The sequence below is a fragment of the Cygnus atratus genome, chromosome 34, assembly GCF_013377495.2.
Source record: "Cygnus atratus isolate AKBS03 ecotype Queensland, Australia chromosome 34, CAtr_DNAZoo_HiC_assembly, whole genome shotgun sequence".
Taxonomy (NCBI): domain Eukaryota; kingdom Metazoa; phylum Chordata; class Aves; order Anseriformes; family Anatidae; genus Cygnus; species Cygnus atratus.
The window spans coordinates 690797-717892 of NC_066395.1; the positions used below are offsets into that span (position 1 = coordinate 690797).

The 27096-nt window shown below is 53.7% G+C and overlaps 3 protein-coding genes across 3 annotated transcripts; 1 reads left to right on the forward strand and 2 right to left on the reverse strand.

The window, feature by feature from the left end:
• Positions 1–362: 362 nt before the first annotated feature.
• Positions 363–1154, reverse strand: LOC118261114 (olfactory receptor 14C36-like). Its single transcript, XM_035571784.2, has one exon. The coding sequence runs from the start codon at positions 1152–1154 to the stop codon at positions 363–365; it is 792 nt and encodes a 263-aa protein (XP_035427677.2).
• Positions 1155–10730: 9576 nt separating this feature from the next.
• On the forward strand, positions 10731–16394 carry LOC118261115 (olfactory receptor 2T1-like). Its single transcript, XM_035571785.1, has 2 exons — positions 10731–11651; positions 15411–16394. Exons 1-2 carry the CDS (start codon positions 10731–10733, stop codon positions 16392–16394), a joined length of 1905 nt encoding a protein of 634 aa, XP_035427678.1.
• A 719-nt stretch (positions 16395–17113) lies between these two features.
• Positions 17114–25201, reverse strand: LOC118261116 (olfactory receptor 14C36-like; the record flags this gene model as incomplete). The annotated part of the gene is made up of 2 exons (XM_035571787.1): positions 17114–17208; positions 24436–25201. Coding segments are annotated over 2 exons (861 nt in total), but the record flags the coding sequence as incomplete, so codon positions are not given.
• Between the last annotated feature and the right edge of the window lie 1895 nt (positions 25202–27096).

Genomic DNA, 27096 nt, shown 5'->3' on the forward strand with positions numbered 1-27096 from the left:
CCTCTCTGGATGACCATGACCACTGACAGATGATGGAAAGAGTCTGATAGGTGATGGAAAGCGGCACAAGCTTCTGGAAAGCTTGGCAACCACCTTGAAAAAAGAGCCAAGGCTTCAGACAGTGCACTGTGGAAATCCCATTTTATTTTGCAGATGCTATGGAAGAGTCAGCTCTGACCTTCTGTTAGACACATATTTATAGAGCCTCAAGAGCAAACAGAGCAGTGTCGCTCCTCAGCAGAAGTAGGATGAAAAAGAAATATTACTCTAAGAGCATAATAAATGCAAATGATACCAAAGATAAGAATAACAATAATGATAATGAAAGAAGGACCAGGCCTGAGGGGAGGCACCAAGTTAAGTCATTTCTGGAAAAAGAGGGGAAGTTTGTCACTATTCAGAAACAGCCATGAAATCACTTTCCTAATAGCCCACTTGAGCTCCTGGTTCCTCATGCTATAGATGAGGGGGTTCAATGTTGGAGGTATCACCGAGTACAGAACTGCCATCACCAGGTTCAGGGATGGGGAGGAGATGGAGGGGGGCTTCAGGTAAGCAAAAAAGCAGGTGTTGATAAACAGGGAGAGCACAAACAGGTGAGGGAGGCAGGTGGAGAAGGCTTTGTGCCGGCCCTGCTCAGAGGGCATCCTCAGCACAGCCCTGAAGATCTGCACGTAGGAGAAAAAAATGAAAACAAAACAGCCAGATGCTAAACAGACACCAATCACAACTACCCAAAAACTCTTCAGGTAGGAGTCTGTGCAGGATATCTTCAGGATCTGGGGGATTTCACAGAAGAACTGGTCCACAGCATTGCCTTGGCAGAGGGGCAGGGAAAATGTAGTGGCAGTGTGCAGCAGAGCATAGAGAACCCCACTGCCCCAGGCAGCTGCTGCCATCTGGGCACAAGCTCTGCTGCCCAGGAGGGTCGCATAGTGCAGGGGCTTGCAGATGGCAATGTAGCGGTCGTAGGACATGACAGTGAGAAGAAAATACTCTGCTGACATCAGGAAGAGAAAAATAAAGAGCTGTGCAGCACATCCTGCATAGGAAATGGCCCTGGTGTTCCAGAGGGAATTGGCCATGGCTTTGGGGAGAGTGTTGGAAATGGAGCCCAGGTCGAGGAGGGCGAGGTTGAGGAGGAAGAAGTACATGGGGGTGTGGAGGCGGTGGTGGCAGGCTACGGCGGTGAGGATGAGGCCGTTGCCCAGGAGGGCAGCCAGGTAGATGCCCAGGAAGAGCACGAAGTGCAGGAGCTGCAGCTCCCACGTCTGCAAATGGCAGGAGGAGGAACTCGGTGATGGAGCTGCTGTTGGACATCTGATGCCTCTTGGCCTTGGGGCCTGTCCAAAGACAAAAGTACATGGAGATCTTTGGGCAGACTTCTCTGAGAAAATTTCTGTCCTTTCAGCAACACCCTTCCTTTCTCACCCACCTCCACAAATACGCGCTTTCTCAGCAGCATCTTCATTCTCCTTCCTGGCTGAAGCTCTGGTTTGTACTGGCTGAGCACTGTTTGGAGCCACGGCCTCTGCCCATGAGCTCCATCGGACTCAGCACTGCTGTGCAGCAGCGGGTACCTGGGAAAGCTGGTGACCCATTCTGAAACTCATAGTTTCGTTCAGATGCAGTGTACCTGTAATACAGAGGGGCTGTTCAACATCCTCCAGCAGGATAACCCCAGGGACACCGCTGGATGTCCATAAACCAGAGTGACCTGAACAGAGCCAGCTCATTTCCCAGCACTAGGCCCTGCAGTGACCAGAGCTATTTTGACTAGAGCTGGCTTGGGCACTTTGCTCCCAGGGATGCACCTCCAGAGCAGGACTCACTATTCTGGTGTTTGAGCTCTATCTTTAAACCCACTGCCCAGGGAGTCTGAGGGGAATAGCAAGGGCAGGATGGATGGGAGGGGAAACACAGAGAAAAGGTCCAGGGTTCCTAGTGAGGGAGGCAGGAAACAGAGTGAGAGATGGGCACTTGGGGGGGTTCTCTGTTCTAAGGGTCCTGCTGCCAAGGGGGCAATGCAGCCTGAGATCCCATAGTTGTGGGGACAGAGGCTTTGCTGGATGGCAGTCAGGACAATGGAAGGTGTCAGCAGTGCAGGAATGGCACTGAGGTGCCCAAATTCCCCTACCATGGAGTTTCTGGGAGCAGCTCCCGCTCACTCCCTCACCAGGGCTCTGCTGACTGCAGCTGTCCCTGCCTGCAGCTGGGTCTCTGTCCCCATGCCTCCTGCCTGCAGGTCACAGCCCCCATCCCACCCGCCAGGTGCTCAGCTCTGCCCTGCAGACACCTCCTGGCAGCAGGGCTCTGCCCAGGGGCAGCTCGCTGGGGGCATGTCCTAGAGACCAGGTCACACAGACCCTGCTGACACTGGATGTGTGGTGGTGGAGCTTCCTATGGGCAGGAAAGAGACTTCCCTACGGTCCTTGGAATGCTCCTTACGAAGGCTTAGGAACGTCAGCCTCTTCATAAAAATAACAGTCTCTATTTCCATTCCCACAGGGACAAAGAACAGAAAACTGAGAGCAGAGGCTCAGGAAAGCTGAGATGGAAGCATCTAAACCCTGATTGGCTTCTTGCCTTGGATACAACCTGGGAGTGCTGTGGAGCTGTGAGCAGCCTGCCCCAGGCAGCAGCCTCCTGCCAGCAGCAGGACCCTGCCCTGTCGGGGGGGCTCCTTCCACCCGCAGCTTCTCCCCGCAGCGCCCTGGGCAGCTCCCCGGGCAGGCTGAGTGCTGAGCCTGGCAGGCGGCAGAGGCCCTGCCCCGGCACACAGCCCCTGGGGCACAGCAGGGACCCTGCTCTGCACCACAGCCCTGGGCACCCCTGCCTGCACCCCCGGCTTCTCCTTCCTCCAGGAGCTGTGGCTGCATTGCCCTCCAGCCAGACACTTACCGAGCTCAGGGCTGGCAAGTGTTCTCCCCCAGCGAGCTCTGTGCATCCTGCCACTTCTGCCTGCCTTTACCCACTCTGTCTGTGCAGGCAGTGCCCCCAGCCCTGCTGCGCTGGGCAGAGGAGCTGCTCCTGGGCAGAGCTGGCTCTCTGCAGCGCTGCCCGCTTGCCACGAGCTCCCCTTGGGCCCAGGAGCCCGGCTCAGCTCAGCAGCAGAGGCCCAGCCCAAGGCCTCCCTTGCTCTGCCCCCCACCAGGCTCCCTGCCCATGGCCCTGGGGCTGCAGGGGAACCTGCTGGGAAACAGCCTGAAGGAATCCCTGGGCTTCCCTCCCTCCCCTGCGCACACACACTTCTTCACACCAGGCTCATTTCTCCTAGCAGAAAACCAATTAAGTGTAACAATCACATCTTCTTGTCCCAGTATCGGTTTGGACATGAAGTCATGGTCAGGGACTGATCTCCTTCATCCCCACTTGAGGAAGGAATTCAGCAGAGTCAGTCGAGGCATCTCATGCTGCTTGTTATTCCTGGGGCTGGAAGGGTTCTCAGCTCCCTCCCATGCCTGCCCCAGACCCACAGGAGCTGGGGTTCCTCTGGCCTCAGTTCAGGTGTCCACAACATAGGCAGCTTAATGCGAATTACTGAGCCACAACAGCTCCTTAGTGGAGATGGAGGACAGGCAGGAGCTGTTCAGATGCAAACGTCTGGTGAAATTTGTGGTTGATCCTCTGCGAGTCAGGTGGAGGCATTCCTTTGGCTAACTGAAATGGAAGCAGATGCCACATGTAGGACAGCTGTACCTGTCCCTACTCCTTATGTGCAGGGCAACCTGTAGAGGCTGTCAGCAGAGCAAAAGGAGTCATGTGGCACAGGGAGAGCTAAACCTATTCTGTTCTCTTTTAAATGTTCTGTTCTCTTTTAGATGTTCTGTTCTCTTTTAACTGTTCTATTCTATTTTAAATGTTCTCTTTTTCCTTTCTCTTCTACATGCCCCTTGGCTGTAATGGCTGTTGTGTCACGGACATCTCCACAGGGCCTCAGCTCTCAACAGCAAGGTCTCCCTGCCCTTTGTGCCTTGAGGCAGGACTCTGCAGGGGTACAGCAGGTGGTGGGTGGGGACAAAATCAGTGGTTACTCTGCAAAGTCCACCCTTAACAGTTCATGGGACCTTGGGGCCTCCATCCACGGCTGTAGGGAGAGTGTTCTGGCCAGGAGGCACTGGTTCCTTATGATCCCAGGAAAAGATCGGACAGCAGCATTCAGATACTGTAAGGGATCATTTAACTGCTCTTAGAGCTAAGACTATAAGGAGAGAAGACTATAGATGACCTATTGAATTTGGTGTGACTTCATTCTAGACTCAGTACTCCACTGTTAGTTGCAGCTCTCCACTAGATGTTTGCACTGACCCTATGGGATTATTAAAGGGTGAACAAGTTTTGCTGATCAGTCCTTGGCTCTCCAGTTGATGAATCAGCATATATATGGTAATCAGGGAGTCTTGGATAGTACCATATTGCCACTGGTGCACCATTTGGGTAGCTACTGGCACTTTGACCCTGAGCAACCCCACAACAGAAGGATCCTGTGAGGGACCGGGCAAGGTAGAAAACTGTTTAATGTGCATAAATCACCATAAATCACCTCCAGCATGGCCAATTCCATCAGATACGGGCTCCCTCTCTCCCTGGTGGTCCATTTGCCTGGGTGACATGCAACATCTTCCTTGAAGGGATGCCTTTCCTTTAGGCCTGACAGGAGTTGCCTCAAGAGAGTGAGGATTTGTGCCCCCTTTCCAATTGCTTTGTCAGTGCCCCCTTCCCTGGGGAGGGATCCCAGCTGCTTGGCATCCCTGCCCTCTAATTCCAGGCTACTGGTCCTGTTATCCCAGTATCGGAACAGACAGGTGACAATGTGCTGGCCTAGACGATGGCTGAAATCTTTTTGCACATCTCACAGCTCCCCAAGGAACAGTGATCAGGTGCTTACTGATGATTTTATGTTATCTCACTCTTCATCCACCTGTTCCTTTGACGGCCCTACTTTGGAGTAGCCTGCCTCGTCTTCTTCTTCCTCCTTCCCTGTATGAGTAGGAGCTTCTTTCCTTGCTAAACAAGCTGATTTTGTGTTTTTCTCACGTATACGTATGACTGATACAGGCACAGGTTGGTTCTGTGGCCCAGTCACAGGGATTGGCGTTGTGTAGATTGCAACTCAGTAAGCAAAGGCCAAGCCCCAGCACATTGCAGTGATTTCTGTCTTTTTGGAATTGCCAGGGTGATGACACTCCTTTTTCAAGCATTCAGTGATTTTTTTTTAGGATTCTGCACTTGTTCATGGGTGAAGTAACAAAGCATTGCAGGTGTCTACAGTTCTAGGTGCCCGCCCATATTCTCCCACAGTCCCTGCCACTCAATTATCCTGCCTCAAAGCACATCACTGTGTGGCATTCTAGAAATAGGTTACCCTAACCTTAAACAAAACCTGAAACACATTCAGGAGAAATAAGAATAAGAAGAAGTTGGTTTGAACATCCCAAGGATATTGAACGTTTTGAAGAGCTATTGTAACTAGCCTGGAGGAGAAAGGGGGAGGTGAAGGAGAAAGGGAAAGGGAAAAATGGGGGAGAAGAAGTGTCCCCCCTCATCCCTCCCATAGATTGTCTCCCTGAGGAGAAAAGGTAACGACTGTTAATTATGAATAGTTTCTGAGAGAAGGTTCCTCAAGTATGGAGGTGACAGCAATGCTGAGTACAACTACCAGATTAGTCTCATGACCAGTAATTTCATCAAAACATAAGGTAGCGTTACCCAGTGGAGTAAACTAATAACCATAAACCAGCCCCCAGAAAGCCCCCAGCACAACAGGGAATACACTGAGTACGTAATGTGCTATCTAACAGAATTCTGAGGCGAAACACAACTACTACACCGAGATTAACAAATAAATAAAAAAATACACATTGTGGTCAGCAGCTATGAATCAGATATAATGCTTGTAACCGTTTTATTTTAACATGATCTGGTCGTATCTGTTATTATCTCAACCCTTTGGGCCCCACACAGGACCCCTTCAGGAAGGAGAGCATCCCACATGAGAGACCCAGAGAGGGCAGAGATGGGTTGTCAAGCAGCGGTGGAGACAAGTGTCATGGACTGACTGCAATCCCCATTCCCCTGCACCACTCAGTGGGAGGAGTTACAAGAGGCTGGATTGGGGGAATGGTGTTTTTAGTTTGCTTGTGGTTCCTGATGGTTGTAGTCCACTGGTAATAGGCAATAAATTCTATTAATCTGCCTATGCTAAGTCTGTCTTGCCCGTGATGATAATTGGTGCCCATGATGGTATTTGGTGGGTGACCTCGTGCTCTACCTCAACCCCTGAACTCTTTTCATCATATTTTCTCCCCCTTTTCCTTGTAGGTTGGGAAGTGAAAGAGCAGTTGCTGTGGAGTTCACCTGCGTAGCTGGATAACACCACCACAGTAGTGGACATGGAAAGGGTTCAGCACCAGGACTGTGGCCACCCAGGGATGGCATCTCAACACCCAGGACATGCTCTGCCAGCCTGGCTGCACAGAAGAGAAGGAATAGAGGTTCCCCTGAAGGAGAGCAGTAGAAGAGGAAGGCTTGATTTCCAACACAGCCATTTCTGGCACATCCCTGAGAGGCCTGTGGGAGCTGCAGGCCACAGAAGTCTCTGGGACACCAGAGGTCTTTCCTCCCAGAGCCAGATCTCAGAGAGGCACTAGCTCCCAGGGGAACCTGGCCCTGGATTGTCCCCATCAGGAGAAGTCTGAGCCATGCCCAGAGAAGCCCTGGGGCTCAGGGCAGCCCTAGCATCAGCACCCAGGAATCCTGGCTGCCACCTTGTCCCCCTGAGCCCAGAAGAACCCTCAGGCAGGGCTCTTGCAGCAGCCATCAGCCCTATCCAGCCTCCTCCCAAAGCCCTGGACTTGAAGCTCTGGACAGCTGACAGCCCCTCGGCCACCCCTTGGGAAGGGGCTCCTGACACCCTCACCTTTGGAGGAGAGCTGCAGGAGCACTGGAAACAGGGAAGTCAGGTCAGAGGTGATGGTCACCCTCCAGCAGCCCTCCATCTCGCTTGCTGCTGGCCCTCAGCTCAAGACAAGGGATGCCCGCCCTGGCTCCTCAACCACAGCTCCTCTGCAAGGTGCCCCTGCTCCTCCACCCATCGGCGAGGGTCGCCCAGTGCAACCTTGCTGCCTGCTGAGCCCACTCCTGGCCACAGAAGGACAGCGGTGGGGAGCACCCAAGCAGCGCCCAGCAGGGACCAGGCCTTGCAGGGAAGTGCCGGCACTGCTGCTGCTCCAGTGACGATATCCTGGTGATGCAGTGCATCCCTCTGTGACATCAGCACGTGTCATTTGAAGGCCTGTGAATTTGAATGGCCATGGGAGGATGAAATGAGGGGCCCGAAGCACAGCACGCCCTGGTGTTCCTGAGGCCAGAAGGAAACAGGCCTGGGCTGTGCCGCCCTGACAGCAGAGGGCCTTTTGTGGTGTCGGTGCAGCCCTGAGGGCCAGTGCTGGAGCTGGGGCTGATCTCCCGGCAGGAGAAGGGGCTGCTGCCAATGTCCTTGGCTATGGGCGTCCTGTGATCCAGGGAGACAGAAAAAAATCACTGGGCTGTCTTGAGAAAAGGATGGGGGTAAGAAGCAGCAGCAGTGTTTGCAAACACAAGTGGAAACCCCGGTGTGATGTGCCTCATATCCATGCGCTGCCTGCCTCTACTGGATAGAGGGGGGACAGAGCTTGGCTTGCTGCAGCCCTGGGAAGCGGCCACTTGCTCATAAGCATCAAGTCTGTTGGAGATGCCATCAGGGGTGCCCGTTAAGTACCAGCTATGAATGGCCAGAGCTGCCCTGTGGGTCCTGTGCTGCCCGTGTCAGCTGCATGCTCCAGTGGTGCTGGGCAGCGTTCGCATCTCAGGTAGCACTGCAGGCCTGGAATTGGCTATTACATGGAGCAGCTGCCCTGAACGTGGTTAGGCAATGTAGGGATGTCCATGAGACAAGTGTCGTTACAGTCACTGGAGATGGAGGGAAAACCAGATGGAGAAGAGGGAGAGAGAGACTGAGCTCTCCCTGTGGCACAGTTCTCCATTGGGTCAGGTGGATGCCTCTACAGACTGCCCTGAACCTGCTGAGGAGGGACAGGTTTAGTTGTCCTAAATGTGTGCATTTGCTGTCACTTCAGCTGGCCAAAGGCATTCCCCACCAGCCTCCAAGGGGATGCCCCCAGGTGCTGCCCTGTCCCTCAGGGTTCCTCCATGAGAGCTTGCAGATACCTGCACATACCTCTGCCCCCTGACATGTCACCAGGTGTTTGCAACCCCCTGATTTCCTCCATCTCCATTGGTGATCATGTCTCTTCCTGGAGGTGAGAAATGGAGCTCACCTGCAGGTGCTCATGTTATGCACACCTAAATTGAGGGCAGAGTAATCTGAGGTCCTGTGGGTTTGTGGCAGGCATGGTAGGGATCTGAGCCCCATTACAGCCCCAGGACAAAAACCCAGCATGAGAATCCCTTCTGTAAGCAGGGGGTTAAAGGAGTTATTTTTGTGACCATGTCTGGGTGTCCCATCATCATCTCGGATGAGAAGAGGTGATTGTTACAGATAATTATTTTTGTGCTAAGAGAAAAGAGCCTGCTGTCAAGAAGTGTGTGTGCCCAGGGGAGGGAGGGAAGCCCAGGGATTCCTTCAGGCTGTTTCCCAGCAGGTTCCCCTGCAGCCCCAGGGCCATGGGCAGGGAGCCTGGTGGGGGGCAGAGCAAGGGAGGCCCTGGGCTGGGCCTCTGCTGCTGAGCTGGGCCGGGCTCCTGGGCCCAAGGGGAGCTCGTGGCAAGCGGGCAGCGCTGCAGAGAGCCAGCTCTGCCCAGGAGCAGCTCCTCTGCCCAGCGCAGCAGGGCTGGGGGTGCTGCCTGCAGAGACAGAGTGCTTAAAGGCAGGCAGAAGTGGCAGGATGCACAGAGCTCGCTGGGGGAGAACACTTGCCAGCCCTGAGCCCGGTAAGTGTCTGGCTGGAGGGCAATGCAGCCGCAGCTCCTGGAGGAAGGAGAAGCCGGGGGTGCAGGCAGGGGTGCCCAGGGCTGTGGTGCAGAGCAGGGTCCCTGCTGTGCCCCAGGGGCTGTGTGCCGGGGCAGGGCCTCTGCCGCCTGCCAGGCTCAGCACTCAGCCTGCCCGGGGAGCTGCCCAGGGTGCTGCGGGGAGAAGCTGCGGGTGGAAGGAGCCCCCCCGGCAGGGCAGGGTCCTGCTGCTGGCAGGAGGCTGCTGCCTGGGACAGCCTGCTCACAGATCCACAGCACCAGCAGGGTGTATCGAAGGGGACTTTGCAAGAGCAGAGACAAGGAAGGGTTTACCTAATCCCGTTTTGGTATTTCTGAGTCTCTGCTTTCAGTTTTCTCCTTTTGTCTCAGTGCGGATAGAAATAGGTGCTTTTATTTCCAAGAGGCTTAGGCTGCTAAACCATCACAAGGAGGTTTACAAGGATCCCAGCAAGTCCCTTTCCTGCCTCTCAGCCCATAGAAAGCTCCACCACCACACGTGCAGTGCCAGCAGGGTCTGTGTGACCTGGTCTCTAGGACGTGCCCCCAGCGAGCTGCCCCTGGGCAGAGCCCCGCTGCCAGGAGGTGTCTTCAGGGCAGAGCTGAGCACCTGGCGGGTGGGATGGGGGCTGTGACCTGCAGGCAGGAAGCATGGGGACAGAGACCCAGCTGCAGGCAGGGACAGCGGCAGGCAGCAGAGCCATGGGCGGGGAGTGAGCGGGAGCTGCTCCCAGAAACTCCGTGGTAGGGGAGATTTGAGCACTTCCCTGCCATCCCTGTACTGCAGATGCCTCCCCTGGAGCCACTCCCTACTCTCCTTTTTCTCACACCATAGACTTCCAGCCCTAATGTCACTGGGGCTTTTGATAGGCTGCAGGCTGCCTTGCACAAGGTTACAGCTCTTCCCTAGCAGCTCTGTGCTATCTAGCATCCCCATGGAGAAGACATGTCAGTCCTAACGCCATAGAAATGCTGCTGGATGGCTGTATATTGGCAGCTGTTATGATCCCTCCCTGTCCCTGGAGAAGAGCAGAGAGCTGAGATCCTCCGCAGGTACAATGAGATGGGTGAGGGGCTTGGGGATCTGCCCTTTGAACCTGGATTCCTCTGCTCTCAGCAGCATCCAGGTTCTTTTCAGGGGAACACCTGAGTGTGACCATCCTCCAGAGGTGCCCACACAGGGCAGCGGAGACCAGGATGGATGGACACAACCACTGTCCTCACTCTGCCCTGAGGGACAGTCCCTTTGCCTCCCAGGCGCCCAAGGTTTCACTTGGTGGGCAGTAAATGTGCCAAGGATTTGTGCCTTAAATGCACTCCTCAGGGGTAGGGGGACAAGTATAAAGTAACAAACCAAAGCATTCTGCACAAAGCCCTGCTCTGCAGTTGGGTGAATTTTGAGAAAGTGTACTCCAAAACTCCTTGTTACACCAAACACAGTTCATCTGAGACCACCCCATGTTCCATTTACTTCTTGCTATAGGTCAGCACTGTCTCCTGCAGAGTCTCTTGCCCCCAGTAGCACCCTCAGGCAGCACCACTTTGACATCAAGCAGAGGACCAGTCCTCCCAGAAGTGAAGAGGCAGTTTTTTATGGTTAAAAAAAAAAAAAAAAAAAAAAAAAGAAAGAAAGAAAGAAAAATAAATGTAGTAAAATAGGCTAGGTTTTCCTCACAGAGGTCTACCCTAACATTTTAATTCTCTTTCCTCCTTGGACAGGCCTCCCTATTCAGAGCAGCAGATCCCCATTCCCAGGAGGATCAGATGTCCAACAGCAGCTCCATCACCGAGTTCCTCCTCCTGGCATTCGCAGACACGCGGGAGCTGCAGCTCCTGCACTTTGGGTTCTTCCTGGGCGTCTACCTGGCTGCCCTCCTGGGCAACGGCCTCATCCTCACAGCCGTAGCCTGCGACCACCGCCTCCACACACCCATGTACTTCTTCCTCCTCAACCTTGCCCTTCTCGACCTGGGATCCATTTCCAACACTCTCCCCAAAGCCATGGCCAATTCCCTCTGGGGATCTAGGGCCATTTCCTACTCAGGATGTGTTGCACAGGTCTTTCTGTTTGTCTTCTTGATATCAGCAGAGTTTTTTATTCTCACCGTCATGGCCTACGACCGCTACGTTGCCATCTGCAAGCCCCTGCACTATGCGACCCTCCTGGGCAGCAGAGCTTGTGCCCAGATGGCAGCAGCTGCCTGGGGCAGTGGGGTTCTCAATGCTGTCCTGCACACTGCCAATACATTTTCCCTGCCCCTCTGCCAAGGCAATGCCTTGGACCAGTTCTTCTGTGAAATCCCTCAGATCCTCAAGCTCTCCTGCTCAGACTCCTACCTCAGGGAAATTGAGCTTCTCACATTTAGTGGTTTTCTGTTTTGGGGGTGTTCTGTTTTCATTTTTTTCTCCTACGTGCAGATCTTCAGGGCTGTGCTGAGGATGCCCTCTGAGCAGGGATGGCACAAAGTCTTTTCCACGTGCCTCCCTCACCTGGCCATGGTCTTTCTGTTTCTCAGCACTGGCATGTGTGCCTACCTGAAGCCCCCCTCCATCTCCTCGCCATCCCTGGACCTTGTGATGGCTTTCCTGTACTCGGTGATGCCCCCAGCAGTGAACCCTGTCATCTACAGCATGAGGAACCAGGAGCTCCAGAATGCCATTAGGAAAGTGATGTCATGGATGTTTGTAAGGATGTGTTGAGGAAACTGATTGTGCCTTTCCACAACTGTTTCTTTTCTTCTTCAGATGAATTACAGTTTTTGTAATGACATGGCAAGCCTGTCTTAACTTCTGGAGGGATTTGTTTGGTTTTCTTTTTCTTTTTCCCTGTGTGATAATGTTTTCCACAAAGAAATGATGTTCTTCATCCTGTTGTACCCAAGTACTGACATATCATAGAATCATAGAATGGCCAGGGTTGAAAAGGACCTTAAAGATCATGTAGTTTCAACCGCTCTGCTCTGGGCAGGGTTGCCAACCACTAAAGCAGGCTGCCCAGAGCCGCATCCAGCCTGATGGATGTCTTGTGTGACCCTGAGGCTTTGCATAAATGAGGAGCCAGATTCTTTGTGTATTTAAACAAAACAAATGAAGCTACAACAACTTCTTTGCCTGAGACCCACTCTCAGCTGATCAGGAAGTAATGGGAATAGCAAACCCCTTTCTGGCTGCAGAGGCTCCGGGCAGGCTGCCCTGGCCCTGGGGCAGCAGGAGCTGCCTGAGGACCCCCAGGGGTGGTCCAGAGGGGCTGCAAGCCTCTTGGGGATCTGTTGCAGAAGAGAGCAGGGGACACAGCATGGTACACTGACCTCTGTATGCTTGTGCCATGGTTGTCCCATATGTGGGGCTGAGCCCTCTGTGTCTCCGGGAGCTGCTGTGTCCTTCAGAGGGGCTGGGGCTGTGGTGGCAGTGCCCAGAGCCCTGCAGCAGCCTGTGGTGGGCACTGCCCTGGGGCCACTGCCACTGGGCTGGGATGAGGACAGGGAGGTGGGCAGAGATAAGAGAGGTGGGAGAACTGTGCTCAGGGTCTGTGTTGGGGGAATGGCCAGCCCTGTCAGCCTCTGTCCCGGCCCAGAGCCCTGCAGACCTGGAGCAGGGCTGTCTGCAGAGCCCTCCATAGGACGTGGCTGGGTCAGGGCAGGGGCCATGGGCTGGAGCAGGCTGCAAAGGCAGGAGTGAGGACAGTGACTGTGAGGTCACTTCTGTCTCTGCAGTTGATAGGGCAGCAACAGGAACGTGTCACAGAAAGGGACTGTGAGGTCACTTCTGTCTGTAGCTGACAGGTCACCCTTGACTTCTCCCTGGGATCTGTACTTTTTGGCTGACATCTGCCAGTGGCCCTGGAAGGCCAGCAGAAGGCACCTGGTTGGCATGCTGACTGTGGGATCCCCTCTGCCTACATACCCAGGAGGACCCAGATAGAAAGAAGGCCCGCATATGGGTTGTCCTGTCCCTTCTGCTTGAGTCCATGACTGGACAGCAGGAGGCACAAGGCTTGGGTGTGACCAGCCAAGAAGTGCAAGGCCAGCAACAGCCCCATTTCTTGAAAGATGCTGGTGAGGTGACTTCTGTCTGGTTGGCTGACAGGCAGCAAGTATGCTGATAGATTGGGATGCCTACTTTAGGAGAGTTTTCAACCTTGATGAAGCTTTCTTTGGTAGTAGAGAAGAGCAGGAGGAAAAAAAAATGCAAATAACACACCACAAAGTGCATTTTGGAAGGTTGGAACTGGCCACAAGGAGGAAGAAATGCCCTCCACCATGGCTTCATGTCCAAAGTGATACTGGGACAAGAAGATGTGATTGTTACAGCTAATTCACTTTCTGCTAGGAGAAATGAGCCTGGTGTGAAGAAGTGTGTGTGCCCAGGGGAGGGAGGGAAGCCCAGAGATTCCTTCAGGCTGTTTCCCAGCAGGTTCCCCTGCAGCCTCAGGGCCATGGGCAGGGAGCCTGGTGGGGGGCAGAGCAAGGGAGGCCTTGGACTGGGCCTCTGCTGCTGAGCTGGGCCAGGCTCCTTGGCCCCAGGGGAGCTCGTGGCAAGCAGGCAGCGCTGCAGAGAGCCAGCTCTGCCCAGGAGCAGCTCCTCTGCCCAGCGCAGCAGGGCTGGGGGCACTGCCTGCACAGACAGAGTGGGTAAAGGCAGGCAGAAGTGGCAGGATGCACAGAGCTCGCTGGGGGAGAACACTTGCCAGCCCTGAGCCGGTAAGTGTCTGGCTGGAGGGCAATGCAGCCGCAGCTCCTGGAGGAAGGAGAAGCCGGGGGTGCAGGCAGGGGTGCCCAGGGCTGTGGTGCAGAGCAGGGTCCCTGCTGTGCCCCAGGGGCTGTGTGCCGGGGCAGGGCCTCTGCCGCCTGCCAGGCTCAGCACTCAGCCTGCCCGGGGAGCTGCCCAGGGTGCTGCGGGGAGAAGCTGCGGGTGGAAGGAGCCCCCCTGGCAGGGCAGGGTCCTGCTGCTGGTGGGAGGCTGCTGCCTGGGGCAGCCTGCTCACAGGTATACAGCACCCAGTGGCATTTCCCAGTTAGGTTTTCCACAAGAAAAGTCCAATTAGGAATATTCTGCCCTCTTGTCAGTTACCTACTCTACTGGATGGGGACAGGAAACAGGGAGAAATGGAAAAGGAGCTGTCAATATGAGCACATTGCTGAAATTCCTGAGCTGTGATACTGATGATCAGTAGGTTTGTGAGCTGCCCTGGAACTGCCTTCAGCCTCTCCTCTTCCTATCAATAGCAACAGCATCATCTTTGCTGAACCCATCCGGGCATTTCTACAGGTTCTTTTCCACCTGTAAACATGCACATGCAACTAGGCAGTCCCCTGCATACAGGCAGGTTGCCGAAGGGCAAAGATTACTGCACAGAGATTGGGTTGAGGCTGTGAGCAGAAACAGGAGTAAGACTTGAGACAAGGAAACAGCTCCCAGAAATAAAACCTTCAGTCATCAGGGGTATGATCAAGGAATGAGAGGAAGGTAAATCATAAAACCTGTCACAGGGCTAATTCATCAGAAAACTCCATATTTTTCCATTCAGTAAAGACCCCTTCCTGTGAGCCTACCTCCTAGCTTCCTCTCACACCTAAAAAAAAAGTCGCTGCCCTCTTGGTCTTTCGAGCTGTGAGCTGCCCTGCAGGATTGAAATCTTTCCCATAGTATGCTTGTAATATCTGGAAGGCATACGTAGTAGAGGAGATGCTAAATGCAAGGACATACTATTGGGCTGGTGAAATGAATGTTAGGTGTCCTTGGCAGGAGGTGTGGTGCTGAGACCTTGCTCAGGTACCTTGACAAAGGCTGGGCGTTGAGGAATTGGCAGTGGATTCCTCCTCTCTCAGCAGTGTCTGGCGTCTTTCTGGGTAACAGAAATGTGATTGTCCTCCATCTGCAAAAGCTGCACACTCAGGGCAGTTGGGAACAAGCCCAGCCAACTCCCCTCACCCTGTTCTGAGCCAAAGGGAATACTTTGCCTCTCAGGTCTCACAACCGTTCACGGTGAGTGCAGCAGAAATCCTCAGGATTTCTGAGTGTAGAGAACACTGCTTCGACATGAAGAGGGGGAAAAGGGTATGTAGAAAAAAGTGTCTCTAAAACTCCTTTCTGCCAACTTCATTCTGTAGCACTGGAATGCAGATGCTGACATGTCCTTCTGTGTAAGAAAGGATTTCATCTGACAAAATCTGAAAATAAAACCTTTCCCAGCTGCCACGTTCCCGTGTACTCACTGCACTGAGTAAGGACTTATTCCCTCAAGAGCCCAGGAGCAAAGGCCCCTGCTCCTCGTGGTGCACTGAACCTTTAAAATGAAGCTCATGTGGTGAAGCTGAATGAAAGATTTCAGTAGAGAAAGTAAAAGCCTTTAAGTATGGCAGGAGGAGGGTCTACAAGGAATGGTATAGGTTTCACTCGGAGAAGCCTGTCCTAACTTTTCATTGTCTTTTACTACCTGTACAGATCCCCATACCCAACAGGCAGCACATGTCCAACAGCAGCTCCATCACCAAGTTCCTCCTGCTGGCATTCGCAGACACGCGGCAGCTGCAGCTCCTGCACTTCGCGCTCTTCCTGGGCATCTACCTGGCTGCCCTCCTGGGCAATGGCCTCATCCTCACCGCCGTAGCCTGCGACCACCGCCTCCACACCCCCATGGACTTCTTCCTCCTCAACCTCGCCCTCCTCGACCTGGGCTCCATCTCCACCACTCTCCCCAAAGCCATGGCCAATTCCCTTCATGATACCAGGGCCATCTCCTATCAAGGATGTGCTGCACAGGTCTTTGCATTTGTCTTTTTGATATCAGCAGAGTTTTTTCTTCTCACTGTCATGGCCTATGACCGCTACATTGCCATCTGCAAGCCCCTGCACTACGGGAGCCTCCTGGGCAGCAGAGCTTGTGCCCAGATGGCAGCAGCTGCCTGGGGCAGTGGGGTTCTCTCTGCTCTGCTGCACACTGCCAGTACATTTTCTCTGCCCCTCTGCCAAGGCAATGCCTTGGACCAGTTCTTCTGTGAAATTCCCCAGATCCTCAAGCTTTCCTGTACAGATGCCTACCTCAGGGAAGTTTGGGTGCTTCTGTTTAGTGCTTGTTTGACATCTGGATGTTTTGTTTTCATTGTTTTTTCCTACGTGCAGATCTTCAGGGCTGTGCTGAGGATGCCCTCTGAGCAGGGCCGGCACAAAGCCTTTTCCACGTGCCTCCCTCACCTGGCTGTGGTCTCTCTTTTTCTCAGCACAGCCATTTTTGCCTACCTAAAGCCCCACTCCATCTCCTCCCCATCCTCTGACCTGGTGGTGGCAGTTCTGTACTCGGTCATGCCCCCAACACTGAACCCCCTCATCTACAGCATGAGAAGCCAGGAGCTCAAGGGTGCCATTAGACGAATGATTTCATGGATGTTTCTGAGTAGTGATAGATTTTCCCTCTTTCTACACAAGTGACTTTCCTATCCCCATGAAGGCCTCATTCTTGTTTCATATGTATATTTTCATTGTTATCTTTAGTGTCATTAGCATTTATGTTCTTAGAGAAATGTTTGCAGATGTCTCATCTCTAATGAGGAATGACACTGCTCTGTTTACTCTGGAGGCTATAATATACTCTATAAATATGTCTTACAGTAGGTCAGCACTGACTGTTTTAGTATCTGCTTAATAAAACAGGATCTTAATAGTGCAGTCTGAACACTTCACTCTTCTTTCACAGCTTGTGCCAAAATCAGGGCTGTGCAGTTGCTCCCCGGCAGGCCTGTTGCTGCATGGATTTGGGAGAGACCAAGCATAGGATTTAGGAGCAACATGTTGGTGTCTAATGACAGCAGAGATGGTCACTGAGGTACATAGGCATGATTGTCCCTCATGGGGCAGGGCAGAGGACATCCTCCAGGACATAAATGTGAAGCTCCCTGGAGAGTCCATCAGCTATGTGCAGATCTTTAGGGCTGTGCTGAGGATGCCTTCTGAACAGGAACGGCACAAAGCCTTCTCCACGTGTGTCCCTCTCCTCACCATGGTCTCCCTGTTTCTCAGGAGTGCCTTTTTTGCCTACCTGAAGTGCCCTTCCATCTTGTCACCATCCTTGGAACTGGTGATGGCTGTCCTGTACTCAGTGATGCTCCCAGCAGTGAACCCCCTCATGTACTGCACAAGGAACCAGGAGCTCAAGGAGATACCATCTCTGCCATTAGGAAAGTGATGTCATGGATGTCAAGTGCTGTCAGGGATGGCATGGAGGGTCTGCAGGCCTCTTGGGGATCTGTTGCAGAAGAGAGCAGGGGACACAGCAGGGGACACTGACCTCTGTACGCTTGTGCCATGGAGGTCCCCATCTGTGGAGCTGAGCCCTCTGTGCCCCCAGGAGCTTCTGTGCCTGTCAGAGGGGCTGGGGCTGTGGTGGCAGTGCCCAGAGCCCTGCAGCAGCCTGCGGTGGGCACTGCCCTGGGGCCACTGCCACTGGGCTGGGATGAGGACAGGGAGGTGGGCAGAGATCAGGGAGGTGGGAGAACTGTGCTCAGGGTCTGTGTTGGGGGAATGGCCAGCCCTGTCAGCCTCTGTCCCGGCCCAGAGCCCTGCAGACCTGGAGCAGGGCTGTCTGCAGAGCCCTCCATAGGACGTGGCTGGGTCAGGGCAGGGGCCATGGGCTGGAGCAGGCTGCAAAGGCAGGAGGGCCATGGCAGGAAGGGACCCTGAGGGTGCCATTGGGATTGTAACACGGGGAGTTTGACCCAGCCCTGAATGTGCACTGCCATGTGCGGTGCCTTGGCAGCACGGCTGTGGGAACATGTGTGGGGCAGTGGGGCTGGGATGCTGCAGGGACACAGTGTTCAGAGGGGCCACGAAGGAGCTGCCGGGGGGTGACAGCAAGGACAGGATCCAAAACAGAAATTTATGGTGGAGGTGGAGGTATGGTTTTAGCAAGGGCAGAGCTCACCTGGAAGTGGTGTTATCGAGAAAAGTCAAGAGCAAAGAGAAGAGCTTTTGCTGGAGCTAAGGCTCAGGTTTCCCACCCAGCTCGCCCAGGGCTCGTCCTGAGCAAGGTGGCCACGAGCCCTGCCTGCCCTCCTGCCTGCCCCGCGCCGTCAGGTGACTGTAGCAGAGGGGACCCACAGCCAGCCCCTCGATGGGGCTCTGCCGGCCCCTTGCCCTCCCCTCTGCAGTGATGTCATTTCTGCCCAGGGGGCTCTCTGATGAGCGGGATGATGTCATAGTGCCTGCCGGCCAGCCCTTCTGAGGGCCAATCAGGCTGCTGCAGTGGCAGTGACCTCACTCCAGCCCCTCCCCACGGCCTGCCTCTCCCCTTCCCCTCTCCCCTGTCTGGACCCCGGGGACAAAAGTCAGTGTCACGCAGCAGCTTTGCAGTGGTGGCCTCCGTGTTGATGTTGTCAGGGAGGACATCTGCCCCTGTGCCAAAAGGACCTACTACTGCCAAGATGCATTTGGTGTTTCAAGCTGTCAGTGGCAGAGGTCTTGCAAAGTCTTTCTGCAGTTGTGCCCAGGGACCTTCACTCCACGGTTCCTAGGCTGGGGCTTTCACTTCAGACGAACCTGCGTCGGTCATGGCACAAGAAAGACGCCTCTTACAGCTGCACCTGCATCCTCCTTCATGGTAGGGCACCACTCGGTGTCCTTCGCTCTGCTCACAGTGTTTGTCTTAGCTCAGGGATGAACCGGATTAGATCTGCTTGAGTCTTCTGAGGCCCTATCCAAGGTCTATTGCCTGCTGCACCTACAGCACAAGAACTATTACTTTCCCTTACTGTGCTGATTGACCTAATGGGTCTGTTCATATTAATCCCTTTTAATTTCCCTAGTTGGAAGGGCACATATTCCAAGACTGGGGCAGGCTGCTGGGCTCTGCCACAGCCACTCGAAATCACCTGCTCTTGAGTCGTTCAGCCTGAGTTTATCACACATGACCCAACATGAGTTTCTCGGGGTCTCAATGGCCATTTCAAGTGTAGTTAACTCCAGGAATCCACTGGAAAGTGTGCCAGGATGCATGGTGCCAGCCCACAGGAATCCCTCACAGAACCTATGGTCTTGTCCAGGCCATAGTCTCGAGTTCCCAGACTGCGGTGGCTGCCTTCCAGTGATTATGACTTATGTTAGACTTATAGAACCATAGAACCGTAGAACCATGTAGATTGGAAAAGACCTCTCAGATCATCAGGTTCCACCGTTAACCTAACACTGCCACATCTACCACTAAACCTTGTCCCTAAGCACCACATCTGTATGTCTTGTGAATACCTCCAGAGATGACCACTCCATCACATCTCTGGGCAGCCTGTTCCAACGTATCACAACCCTTTCAAGGAAGACATTTTTCCCGATATCCAACCTAAACCTCCCCTGGTGCAACGCGAGGCCATTTCTTCTTGTCCTGTCGCTGAGCCGTGGGGGACACCACTTGTGACTGGCCGCCAATTGGATTTAACTCTGGGAAACAGAGTCAAAACCTTTACTAAACCTTAGGCAGACAACATCCACAGCCTCTCCCTCATCCACTAAGTGCATCATCTTTTCATAGGAGAACAGGTTCGTCAAGCAGGACCTGCCTTCCATAAATCCATGCTGACTGGGCCTGATCACCTGTATGTTGTCCTGTATATGCAGTAGGATGGCACACATGATAATCTGCACCATAACCTTCCCCGGCACCAAAGTCAGACTGACAGGCTTGTAGTTCACTGGGTCCTCCTTTGGGCCTTTCCTGTAGATGGGCATTACGTTTGCTCACTGACAGTTGACTGGGACCCCCTGCTTATCTTCCACACACTCCAGAGACCTCCTAGACTATTTCCTCTCTGCTGTGTTGTCTTTCTGGCAGACATCTGGGAAGTTGAAGACCCCAACCAGAGTGTAATTTCAGTAACCAAGTCAGTATCGGCCAGTGTGTGAGTGGCTCTAGGACACTGGATGCACTCCGCGCACTCCAGTCTTTGATTCAATAACCTGCAGTGCTCTAGGTCAGAAGTCACTGAGCACAAGCCAACATGTCAAAGCTCTTTTGTGTTTGTATAAAGCATTCCCATACTTCAAACTCACCTCTAGAAGAGTCCGAAACACTCCAGGCACTCATGATTGACATAAGCAATGGCAGAATTACTGCAGGCTGTTGCAAGGAGTCCCAGAAGTGCCTTTCCCTGATGACCAGCTCTGGAGAAGGCCTTGGGTTGCTTAGCTTGGATGGAATGCCAGTGGATATTGGAAAGCAAGAGAACAAGGCTTTGCACATCTCTGGGCCCCAAGGGCACATGCCACTCACGGAGGTTGCCTGGGTGACATGTGGCAGCGATAGCTCCTGCCAAGAGGCAAAACCCCTCTCTCAAAAGAAGGGATGAGGAACAAAGCCTTCATCCCATTTGGCTGATCTCACAGTAATACCCAGGCGCAAAGCTGCCAGGCTGTCACCATGACTGTGGCAGTGTGCCGCTCTGTCAAGCAACTAGTAGCATTTCAGGGGAATCCAGCCCTATTGCTTATTCTGCAAATAAATGGCCACTTTTCTGACCCTGTCCGGCTTCTCATGCATTTGACACCACAAAGAAAATTGGTGTCTCCTTCCTAGGGAGGAATAACACCAAGCACGTGTACAGGCTGAGTAGAGGGGGAGGATCACCTCCCTTGGCTTGCTGGCAACACTCTTCCGAATGCACCCCAGGATCCCGTCGGCCTTCTTGGCCACAAGGGCACACTGCTGACTCATGCTCAGCCTGCTGTCCACCAGGACTCCCAGGTCCTTCTTTGCAGAGCTGCTTTCCAGCAGGTCATTCCCGGCCTGTACTGGTACTGGGGGTTATTCCGCCCTAGGAAGGAGACAGGACCCTGCACTTGCCCTTGTTGAACTTCATGGGGTTCCTCTCAGCCTATCTCTGCAGCATGTTCAGGCCCCTCTGAATGGCAGCACAGCCTTCTGGGGTATCAGCCAATCCTCCCAGCTTTGTGTCATCAGCAAAGTCCCTGAGGGTGCACTCTGTTACATCATCCACTTCACTGATGAGTAAGTTGAACAACAGAGAGGAACTTTGGCACGTCCCGTAGCCCTGCACACCCTGGCAGGGCAATTCCTGCTGCAGGAATCAGTCAGCACGGTGCTTAGAGAGGGCCAGTGAGTGTTTGCTTTGTCTGCTTCCAAGCGTGTTCCCCAGGGGGGACCCTGCTGCCTTCCAGGAGCTGTGAGCCCTGGCGCCCAAGGGTCCTTGTGCAGGGAGCCTGATGGGGGGTAGAGCAAGGGAGGCCTTGGGCTGGGCCTCTGCTGCTGAGCTGGGCCGGGCTCCTGGGCCCCAGCGGAGCTCCTGGCAAGCGGGCAGCGCTGCAGAGAGCCAGCTCTGCCCAGGAGCAGCTCCTCTGCCCAGCGCAGCAGGGCTGGGGGCGCTGCCTGCACAGACAGAGCGGGTAAAGGCAGGCAGAAGTGGCAGGATGCACAGAGCTCGCTGGGGGAGAACACTTGCCAGCCCTGAGCCCGGTAAGTGTCTGGCTGGAGGGCAATGCAGCCGCAGCTCCTGGAGGAAGGAGAAGCCGGGGGTGCAGGCAGGGGTGCCCAGGGCTGTGGTGCAGAGCAGGGTCCCTGCTGTGCCCCAGGGGCTGTGTGCCGGGGCAGGGCCTCTGCCGCCTGCCAGGCTCAGCACTCAGCCTGCCCGGGGAGCTGCCCAGGGCGCTGCGGGGAGAAGCTGCGGGTGGAAGGAGCTCCCCCCTGGCAGGGCAGGGTCCTGCTGCTGGCGGGAGGCTGCTGCCTGGGACAGCCTGCTCTCAGCTATGCAGCACACCCGGGATGTATCCAAGGGGACTTTGCAAGAGCAGGGATAATGATAGGAAATTCCTGCTGCACTCTTAGCTTTCCAGACTCTCTGCTTTAAGTTTTCTCTTCTTTGGCTCAGTGAGAATAGAAATAAAGGCTGTCACTTCAGGGTAGAGGCTTTGACTGCTAAGCCTTCACAAGGAGCATTACAAAGACCCTAGCAAGTCCCTTTCCTGCCCCTCAGCCCCTAGAAAGCTCCACCACCACACATCCAGTGTCAGCAGGGTCTGTGTGACCTGGTCTCTAGGATGTGCCTCCAGCGAGCTGCCCCTGGGCAGAGCCCTGCTGCCAGGAGGTGTCTGCAGGGCAGAGCTGAGCACCCAGCGGGTGGGATGGGGGCTGTGACCTGCAGGCAAGAGGCGTGAGGACAGAGATCCAGCTGCAGGCAGGGACAGCTGCAGGCAGCAGAGCCATGGGCAGGGAATGGCAAGACAGTGCTAACAGAATACTCTGGTACTTCCCTTTCCGCCCTCAGTCCCACAAGATTCACGATGTGACTCATAACCTCAGCAGCATGTCCTCCAGCAGAGCAGACTCTCCTGAGTTTCTGTCAGTACCTCTCTGGCTTTGCCTCTCCTGGCAGAAGCCCTGCGCTATTTTTCTCTGCTCGTACACCTACTGTTGCTGTTGTTGCTTTATGGCTCCCTGCAGATCTGGCTTTCAGCTGCAGCTCAAGCTCTGACCCTCTGGGTCCCACCACGCAGACCTGTCCTTAGGGGAAAGGTGCCCAAACCCCCTTCTAAACTCTGGGGCTTGGGGCAATGCAGTCTATGGGGAAGGAAAACACTGAATCATTTTCCCGGATATTCCTGAAGCCACAATAATTGAGCAGCTCAGTGTGGCCAACTAGACTGAGTCCTTGAAGACTCTGGCTGAGACCAGGGTAGATGGACAGACTGGCTATCAACACTGCACTAAGGACATTCACTTTGCCCCTGGGACTCACAAAATAGCAATATATTACAAATGCCAGGGTTTTCTACCCTCAAAAAAACTCTTCCGAGTGTCACACATGCAGTTGGAACAAATTAAAGCACAAATGCTCTTTGGCAGTCAAGAGTGTTGAGAGTGGTAATGCTGGGAAGTCCACATAGGTCAGAGGTAGATTTAATCAGAGGTCCCTCCTGATTTCTTTATACCTAGAATTGTAGGATAGGCGTGACTCTTCCAAAGTGCACAGCAGGGTCCCCTGCTCCCAGAGGCACTCTCCTCCAGCACCATCCAAAGCTCAAGCAACAGAGCAGCAGAAAGGTCTCGGAAAGGGGAAAGTCATTGTGGGGGGTTTCAGTGAGAGATGGAGAAAATTTTTCTCAGAGATGTCTCTGCTAATTATCACTGTCTTATCTTCCTTGGGTAGTCCCCTTTGTCCAGGAGGATCAGATGTCCAACAGCAGCTCCATCACCGAGTTCCTCCTCCTGCCATTCGCATACATGCGGGAGCTGCAGCTCCTGCACTTCACGTTCTTCCTGGGCATCTACCTGGCTGCCCTCCTGGGCAACGGCCTCATCCTCACAGCCGTAGCCTGCCACCACCGCCTCCACACACCCATGTACTTCTTCCTCCTCAACCTCGCCCTCCTCGACTTGGGCTGCATCTCCACCACATCTCTGTCACATCACCGGATTAGATCTGCTTGAGTCTTCTGAGGCCCTGTCCAAGGCCTCCTGCCTGCTGCACCTGCAGCACAATAACCATTACTTCTCCGTATTATGCAGATTGACCTGATGGGTCTGTTCATATTAATCCCTTTTAATTTCACTAGATGGAAGATGACATATTCCCAGACTGGGGCAAGTTGCTGGGCTCTGCCACAGCTATTCAAAATCACCTGCTCTTGAGTCGTTCAGCCTGAGTTTATCACACATGACCCAACACGAGTTTCTCGGGGTCTCAATGGCCATTTCAAGTGTAGTTAACTCCAGGAATCCACTGGAAAGTGTGCCAGGATGCATGGTGCCAGCCCACAGGAATCCCTCACAGAACCTATGGTCTTGTCCAGGCCATAGTCTCGTGTTCCCAGACTGCAGTGGGTGCCTTCCAATGATTGTGACTTATTTACACTCATAGGACCATAGAACAATAGAGCCATGTAGATTGGAAAAGACCTCTCAGATCATTTGGCTCAGGCCAAAGACAACAAGCTAACAAACTCTAACCTCTATACAGCCCTTCCTGATAAATTTGGCAGTGGCCCTGTGTTATCTTTGTTTCCTCTTTAACTGTAACAGGAACAGTTCACCTTGGTACCATGGCACAAGCATACAAAGGTCAGTGTCCCCTGCTGTGTCCCCTGATCTCCTCTGCAGCACATCCTCAGAGGCCTTCAGCCCCTCTGTGCCATCCCTGGGGGCCCTCAGGCAGCTTCTGCCACACCAGGGCCAGGGCAGCCTGCCCTGACCTGCTGCAGAGAGAAAACAGTTTATTATTCCTGTTTATTAATCCACTGAACATAGGTCTCAGAGAAAGAAATTGCTCCAGCTTCATTTACTTTGATTAAATACACAGAGCCTGGAGCCTTTTTTTACTGAAACAGTAGGTCACACAGACAACGGAATACTCAGGTAGAAGGAAGTGAAGGGCTTTTCTGCATAGACAACATTATCACAAGGACACAAGGGAAAAACAACTGAACAAACCAACAAACACCAAGCAGAAAGGCAAGAGTGCCTGTCGTGACATACAGTGGGAGTCATTTGCAGAAGAAGGTAGACAGTCTGTGGCCACAGATAAAAACCCAATCAACATTTTCTGTATCGAATCCTTGAGCTCCTGGTTCCTCATGCTGTAGATGAAGGGGTTCGCTACTGGAGGCACCCTGGAGTACAGATCTGCCGCCGCCAGGTTCAGGTTTGGGGAGGAGATGGAGTGGGGCTTCAGGTAGGCAAATATGACAGTGCTGAAAAAGAGTGAGACCACAGCCAGGTGAGGGAGGCACGTGGAAAAGGCTTTGTGCCGGCCCTGCTCAGAGGGCATCCTCGGCACTGCCATGAAGATCTGCACGTAGGAAAAAACAATGAAAACAAAACATCCAAAACCCAAAAAGGACGTGAACATGCGAAGCCCAGCTTCCCTGAGGTAGGAGTCTGTGCAAGAGAGCTTGAGGATCTGGGGGATTTCACAGAAGAACTGGTCCACAGTATTGCCTTGGCAGAGGGGCAGGGAAAATGTATTGGCAGTGTGCAGCAGAGCAGAGAGAACCCCACTGCCCCAGGCAGCTGCTGCCATCTGGGCACAAGCTCTGCTGCCCAGGAGGCTCCCGTAGTGCAGGGGCTTGCAGATGGCAATGTAGCGGTCATAGGCCATGACAGTGAGAAGAAAAAACTCTGCTGATATCAAAAAGACAAATGCAAAGACCTGTGCAGCACAACCTGCATAGGAAATGGCCCTAGTATCATGAAGGGAATTGGCCATGGCTTTGGGGAGAGTGGTGGAGATGGAGCCCAGGTCGAGGAGGGCGAGGTTGAGGAGGAAGAAGTCCATGGGGGTGTGGAGGCGGTGGTCGCAGGCTACGGCTGTGAGGATGAGGCCGTTGCCCAGGAGGGCAGCCAGGTAGATGCCCAGGAAGAGCGTGAAGTGCAGGAGCTGCAGCTCCCGCGTGTCTGCGAATGGCAGGAGGAGGAACTCGGTGATGGAGCTGCTGTTGGACATCTAATCTTCCTGGACAAAGGGAACTACACAAGGAAGAAAAGACGGTGATAAACTAGGAGAGACAACTCTGAGGAAAACCTACCCCAGTTCTCATCGAAGCCCCCCTACAGTTACTTTCCCCTTTCTGAGACCTTGCTTGAGATCTGGTTGGTGATGGCTTGAGGGTGCCTCTGGGAGCAGCGGTCTGTGCTGTGGGTACTGGAGGAATCAGACTTGCCCTACAGCCCTAGGTAAATAAGAACAAGTTGTTTTCTCTGCTTTAATCTATCTCTGATCTATGGAGCATTAAAACTGTCAATACTCTTGACTGCAGAAAAGTGTGGTTTAGTTTCTTCCAGCTGCCTATGTCACACTCAGAAGCATTTTTTTTGAGGGAAGAAAACCCTGGCATTTGTAAGGTATTCCAGGTGAGATCTTGTGAGTCCCAGGAGGCAGAGGAACTGTCCTTACTACAGTGAGGACAGACAGTCTTTCCATTTGTCCTGGTCCCAGCCAGAGTCCTCGAGGGCTTGGTCTACTTGCCCACAAGGAGCTGCCCAATTACTGTGGCCTCAGGAACTCCCTGGACAGAGATTCAGCTGCTGTTGGATATTTGATCCTCCTGCGAATGGGGATCTGCTGCCTCTGAATAGGGAGGCCTGTCCAAGGAGGAAAGAGTTAAAATGCTATGGTAGACCTCTGTAAGGAAAACCTACTCCATTTCTTGTAGTAACCTGAAGAAAATTGCCTCTTCACTTTCGGGAAGACTGGTCCTCTGTTAGATCTCAAGTTGGTGCTTCAGGACTCAAGGGACTCTGCAGGAGACGGTCCTGCCCTAAAGAAGTATATAAATGGAACATGGGGTGGTCTCAGATGAAGCGTGCTTGGCAAAACTAGGAGTTTGTAAGCATTCTTTCTCAAAATTCATCCAAGTGCAGAGCAAGGATTTTTGCAAAACGTTTTGCTCTGTTTCTTTATACTTGTCCTCCCACACCTGAGAAGTGTATATAAGGCATACATCCTTGGCACTTGTACTGCCCACCAAGGGAAATCTTGGGGATCCTGCAAGGCAAAGGGACTGTCCCTCAGGGCAGAGTGAGGACAGCAGTTGTGTCCATCCGTCCTGGTCCCAGCTGCCCTGTTCAGGCACCTCTGGAGGATGCTCACACTCAGCTGTTTCCCTGAAAAGAACCTGGATGCTGCTGAGAGCAGAGGAATCCAGGTTCAAAGGGAAGATCCCCAAGCCCCACACCCGTCTCATTGTACCTGTCTCTGCTCTTCACCATGGACACAGAGGGATCATAACAGCTGCCCACATACAGCCACCCAGCAGCATTTCTACGGCCTTAGGACTGACGTGTCTTCTCCTTGGGGCTGCTAGACATGAAGCAGCTCCCTCTCACTCCCTGCCCATGGCTCTGCTGACTGCAGCTGTCCCTGCCTGCAGCTGGGTCTCTGTCCCCACGCCTCCTGCCTGCAGGTCACAGCCCCCATCCCACCCGCTGGGTGCTCAGCTCTGCCCTGCAGACACCTCCTGGCAGCAGGGCTCTGCCCAGGGGCAGCTCGCTGGGGGCACGTCCTAGAAATGAGGTCACACAGACCCTGCTGACACTGCATGTGTGGTGGTGGAGCTTTCTATGGGCTGAGGGGCAGGAAAAGATCCTTGTAACCTCTCAGCCATCATGGAGTCTCAGCCTCTTCTTGGAATTAAAAGC

What these genes read in the sequence shown, in the direction of transcription:
- LOC118261114 (XM_035571784.2), bottom strand. Translation starts at nt 1,154, where the DNA reads ATGTACTTCTTCCTCCTCAACCTCGCCCTCCTCGACCTGGGCTCCATT.
- LOC118261115 (XM_035571785.1), top strand. Translation starts at nt 10,731, where the DNA reads ATGTCCAACAGCAGCTCCATCACCGAGTTCCTCCTCCTGGCATTCGCA. An exon ending in AAGTGATGTCATGGATGTTT is followed by an intron (nt 11,652 to 15,410) that starts GTAAGGATGTGT and finishes CTACCTGTACAG; the next exon opens with ATCCCCATACCCAACAGGCA.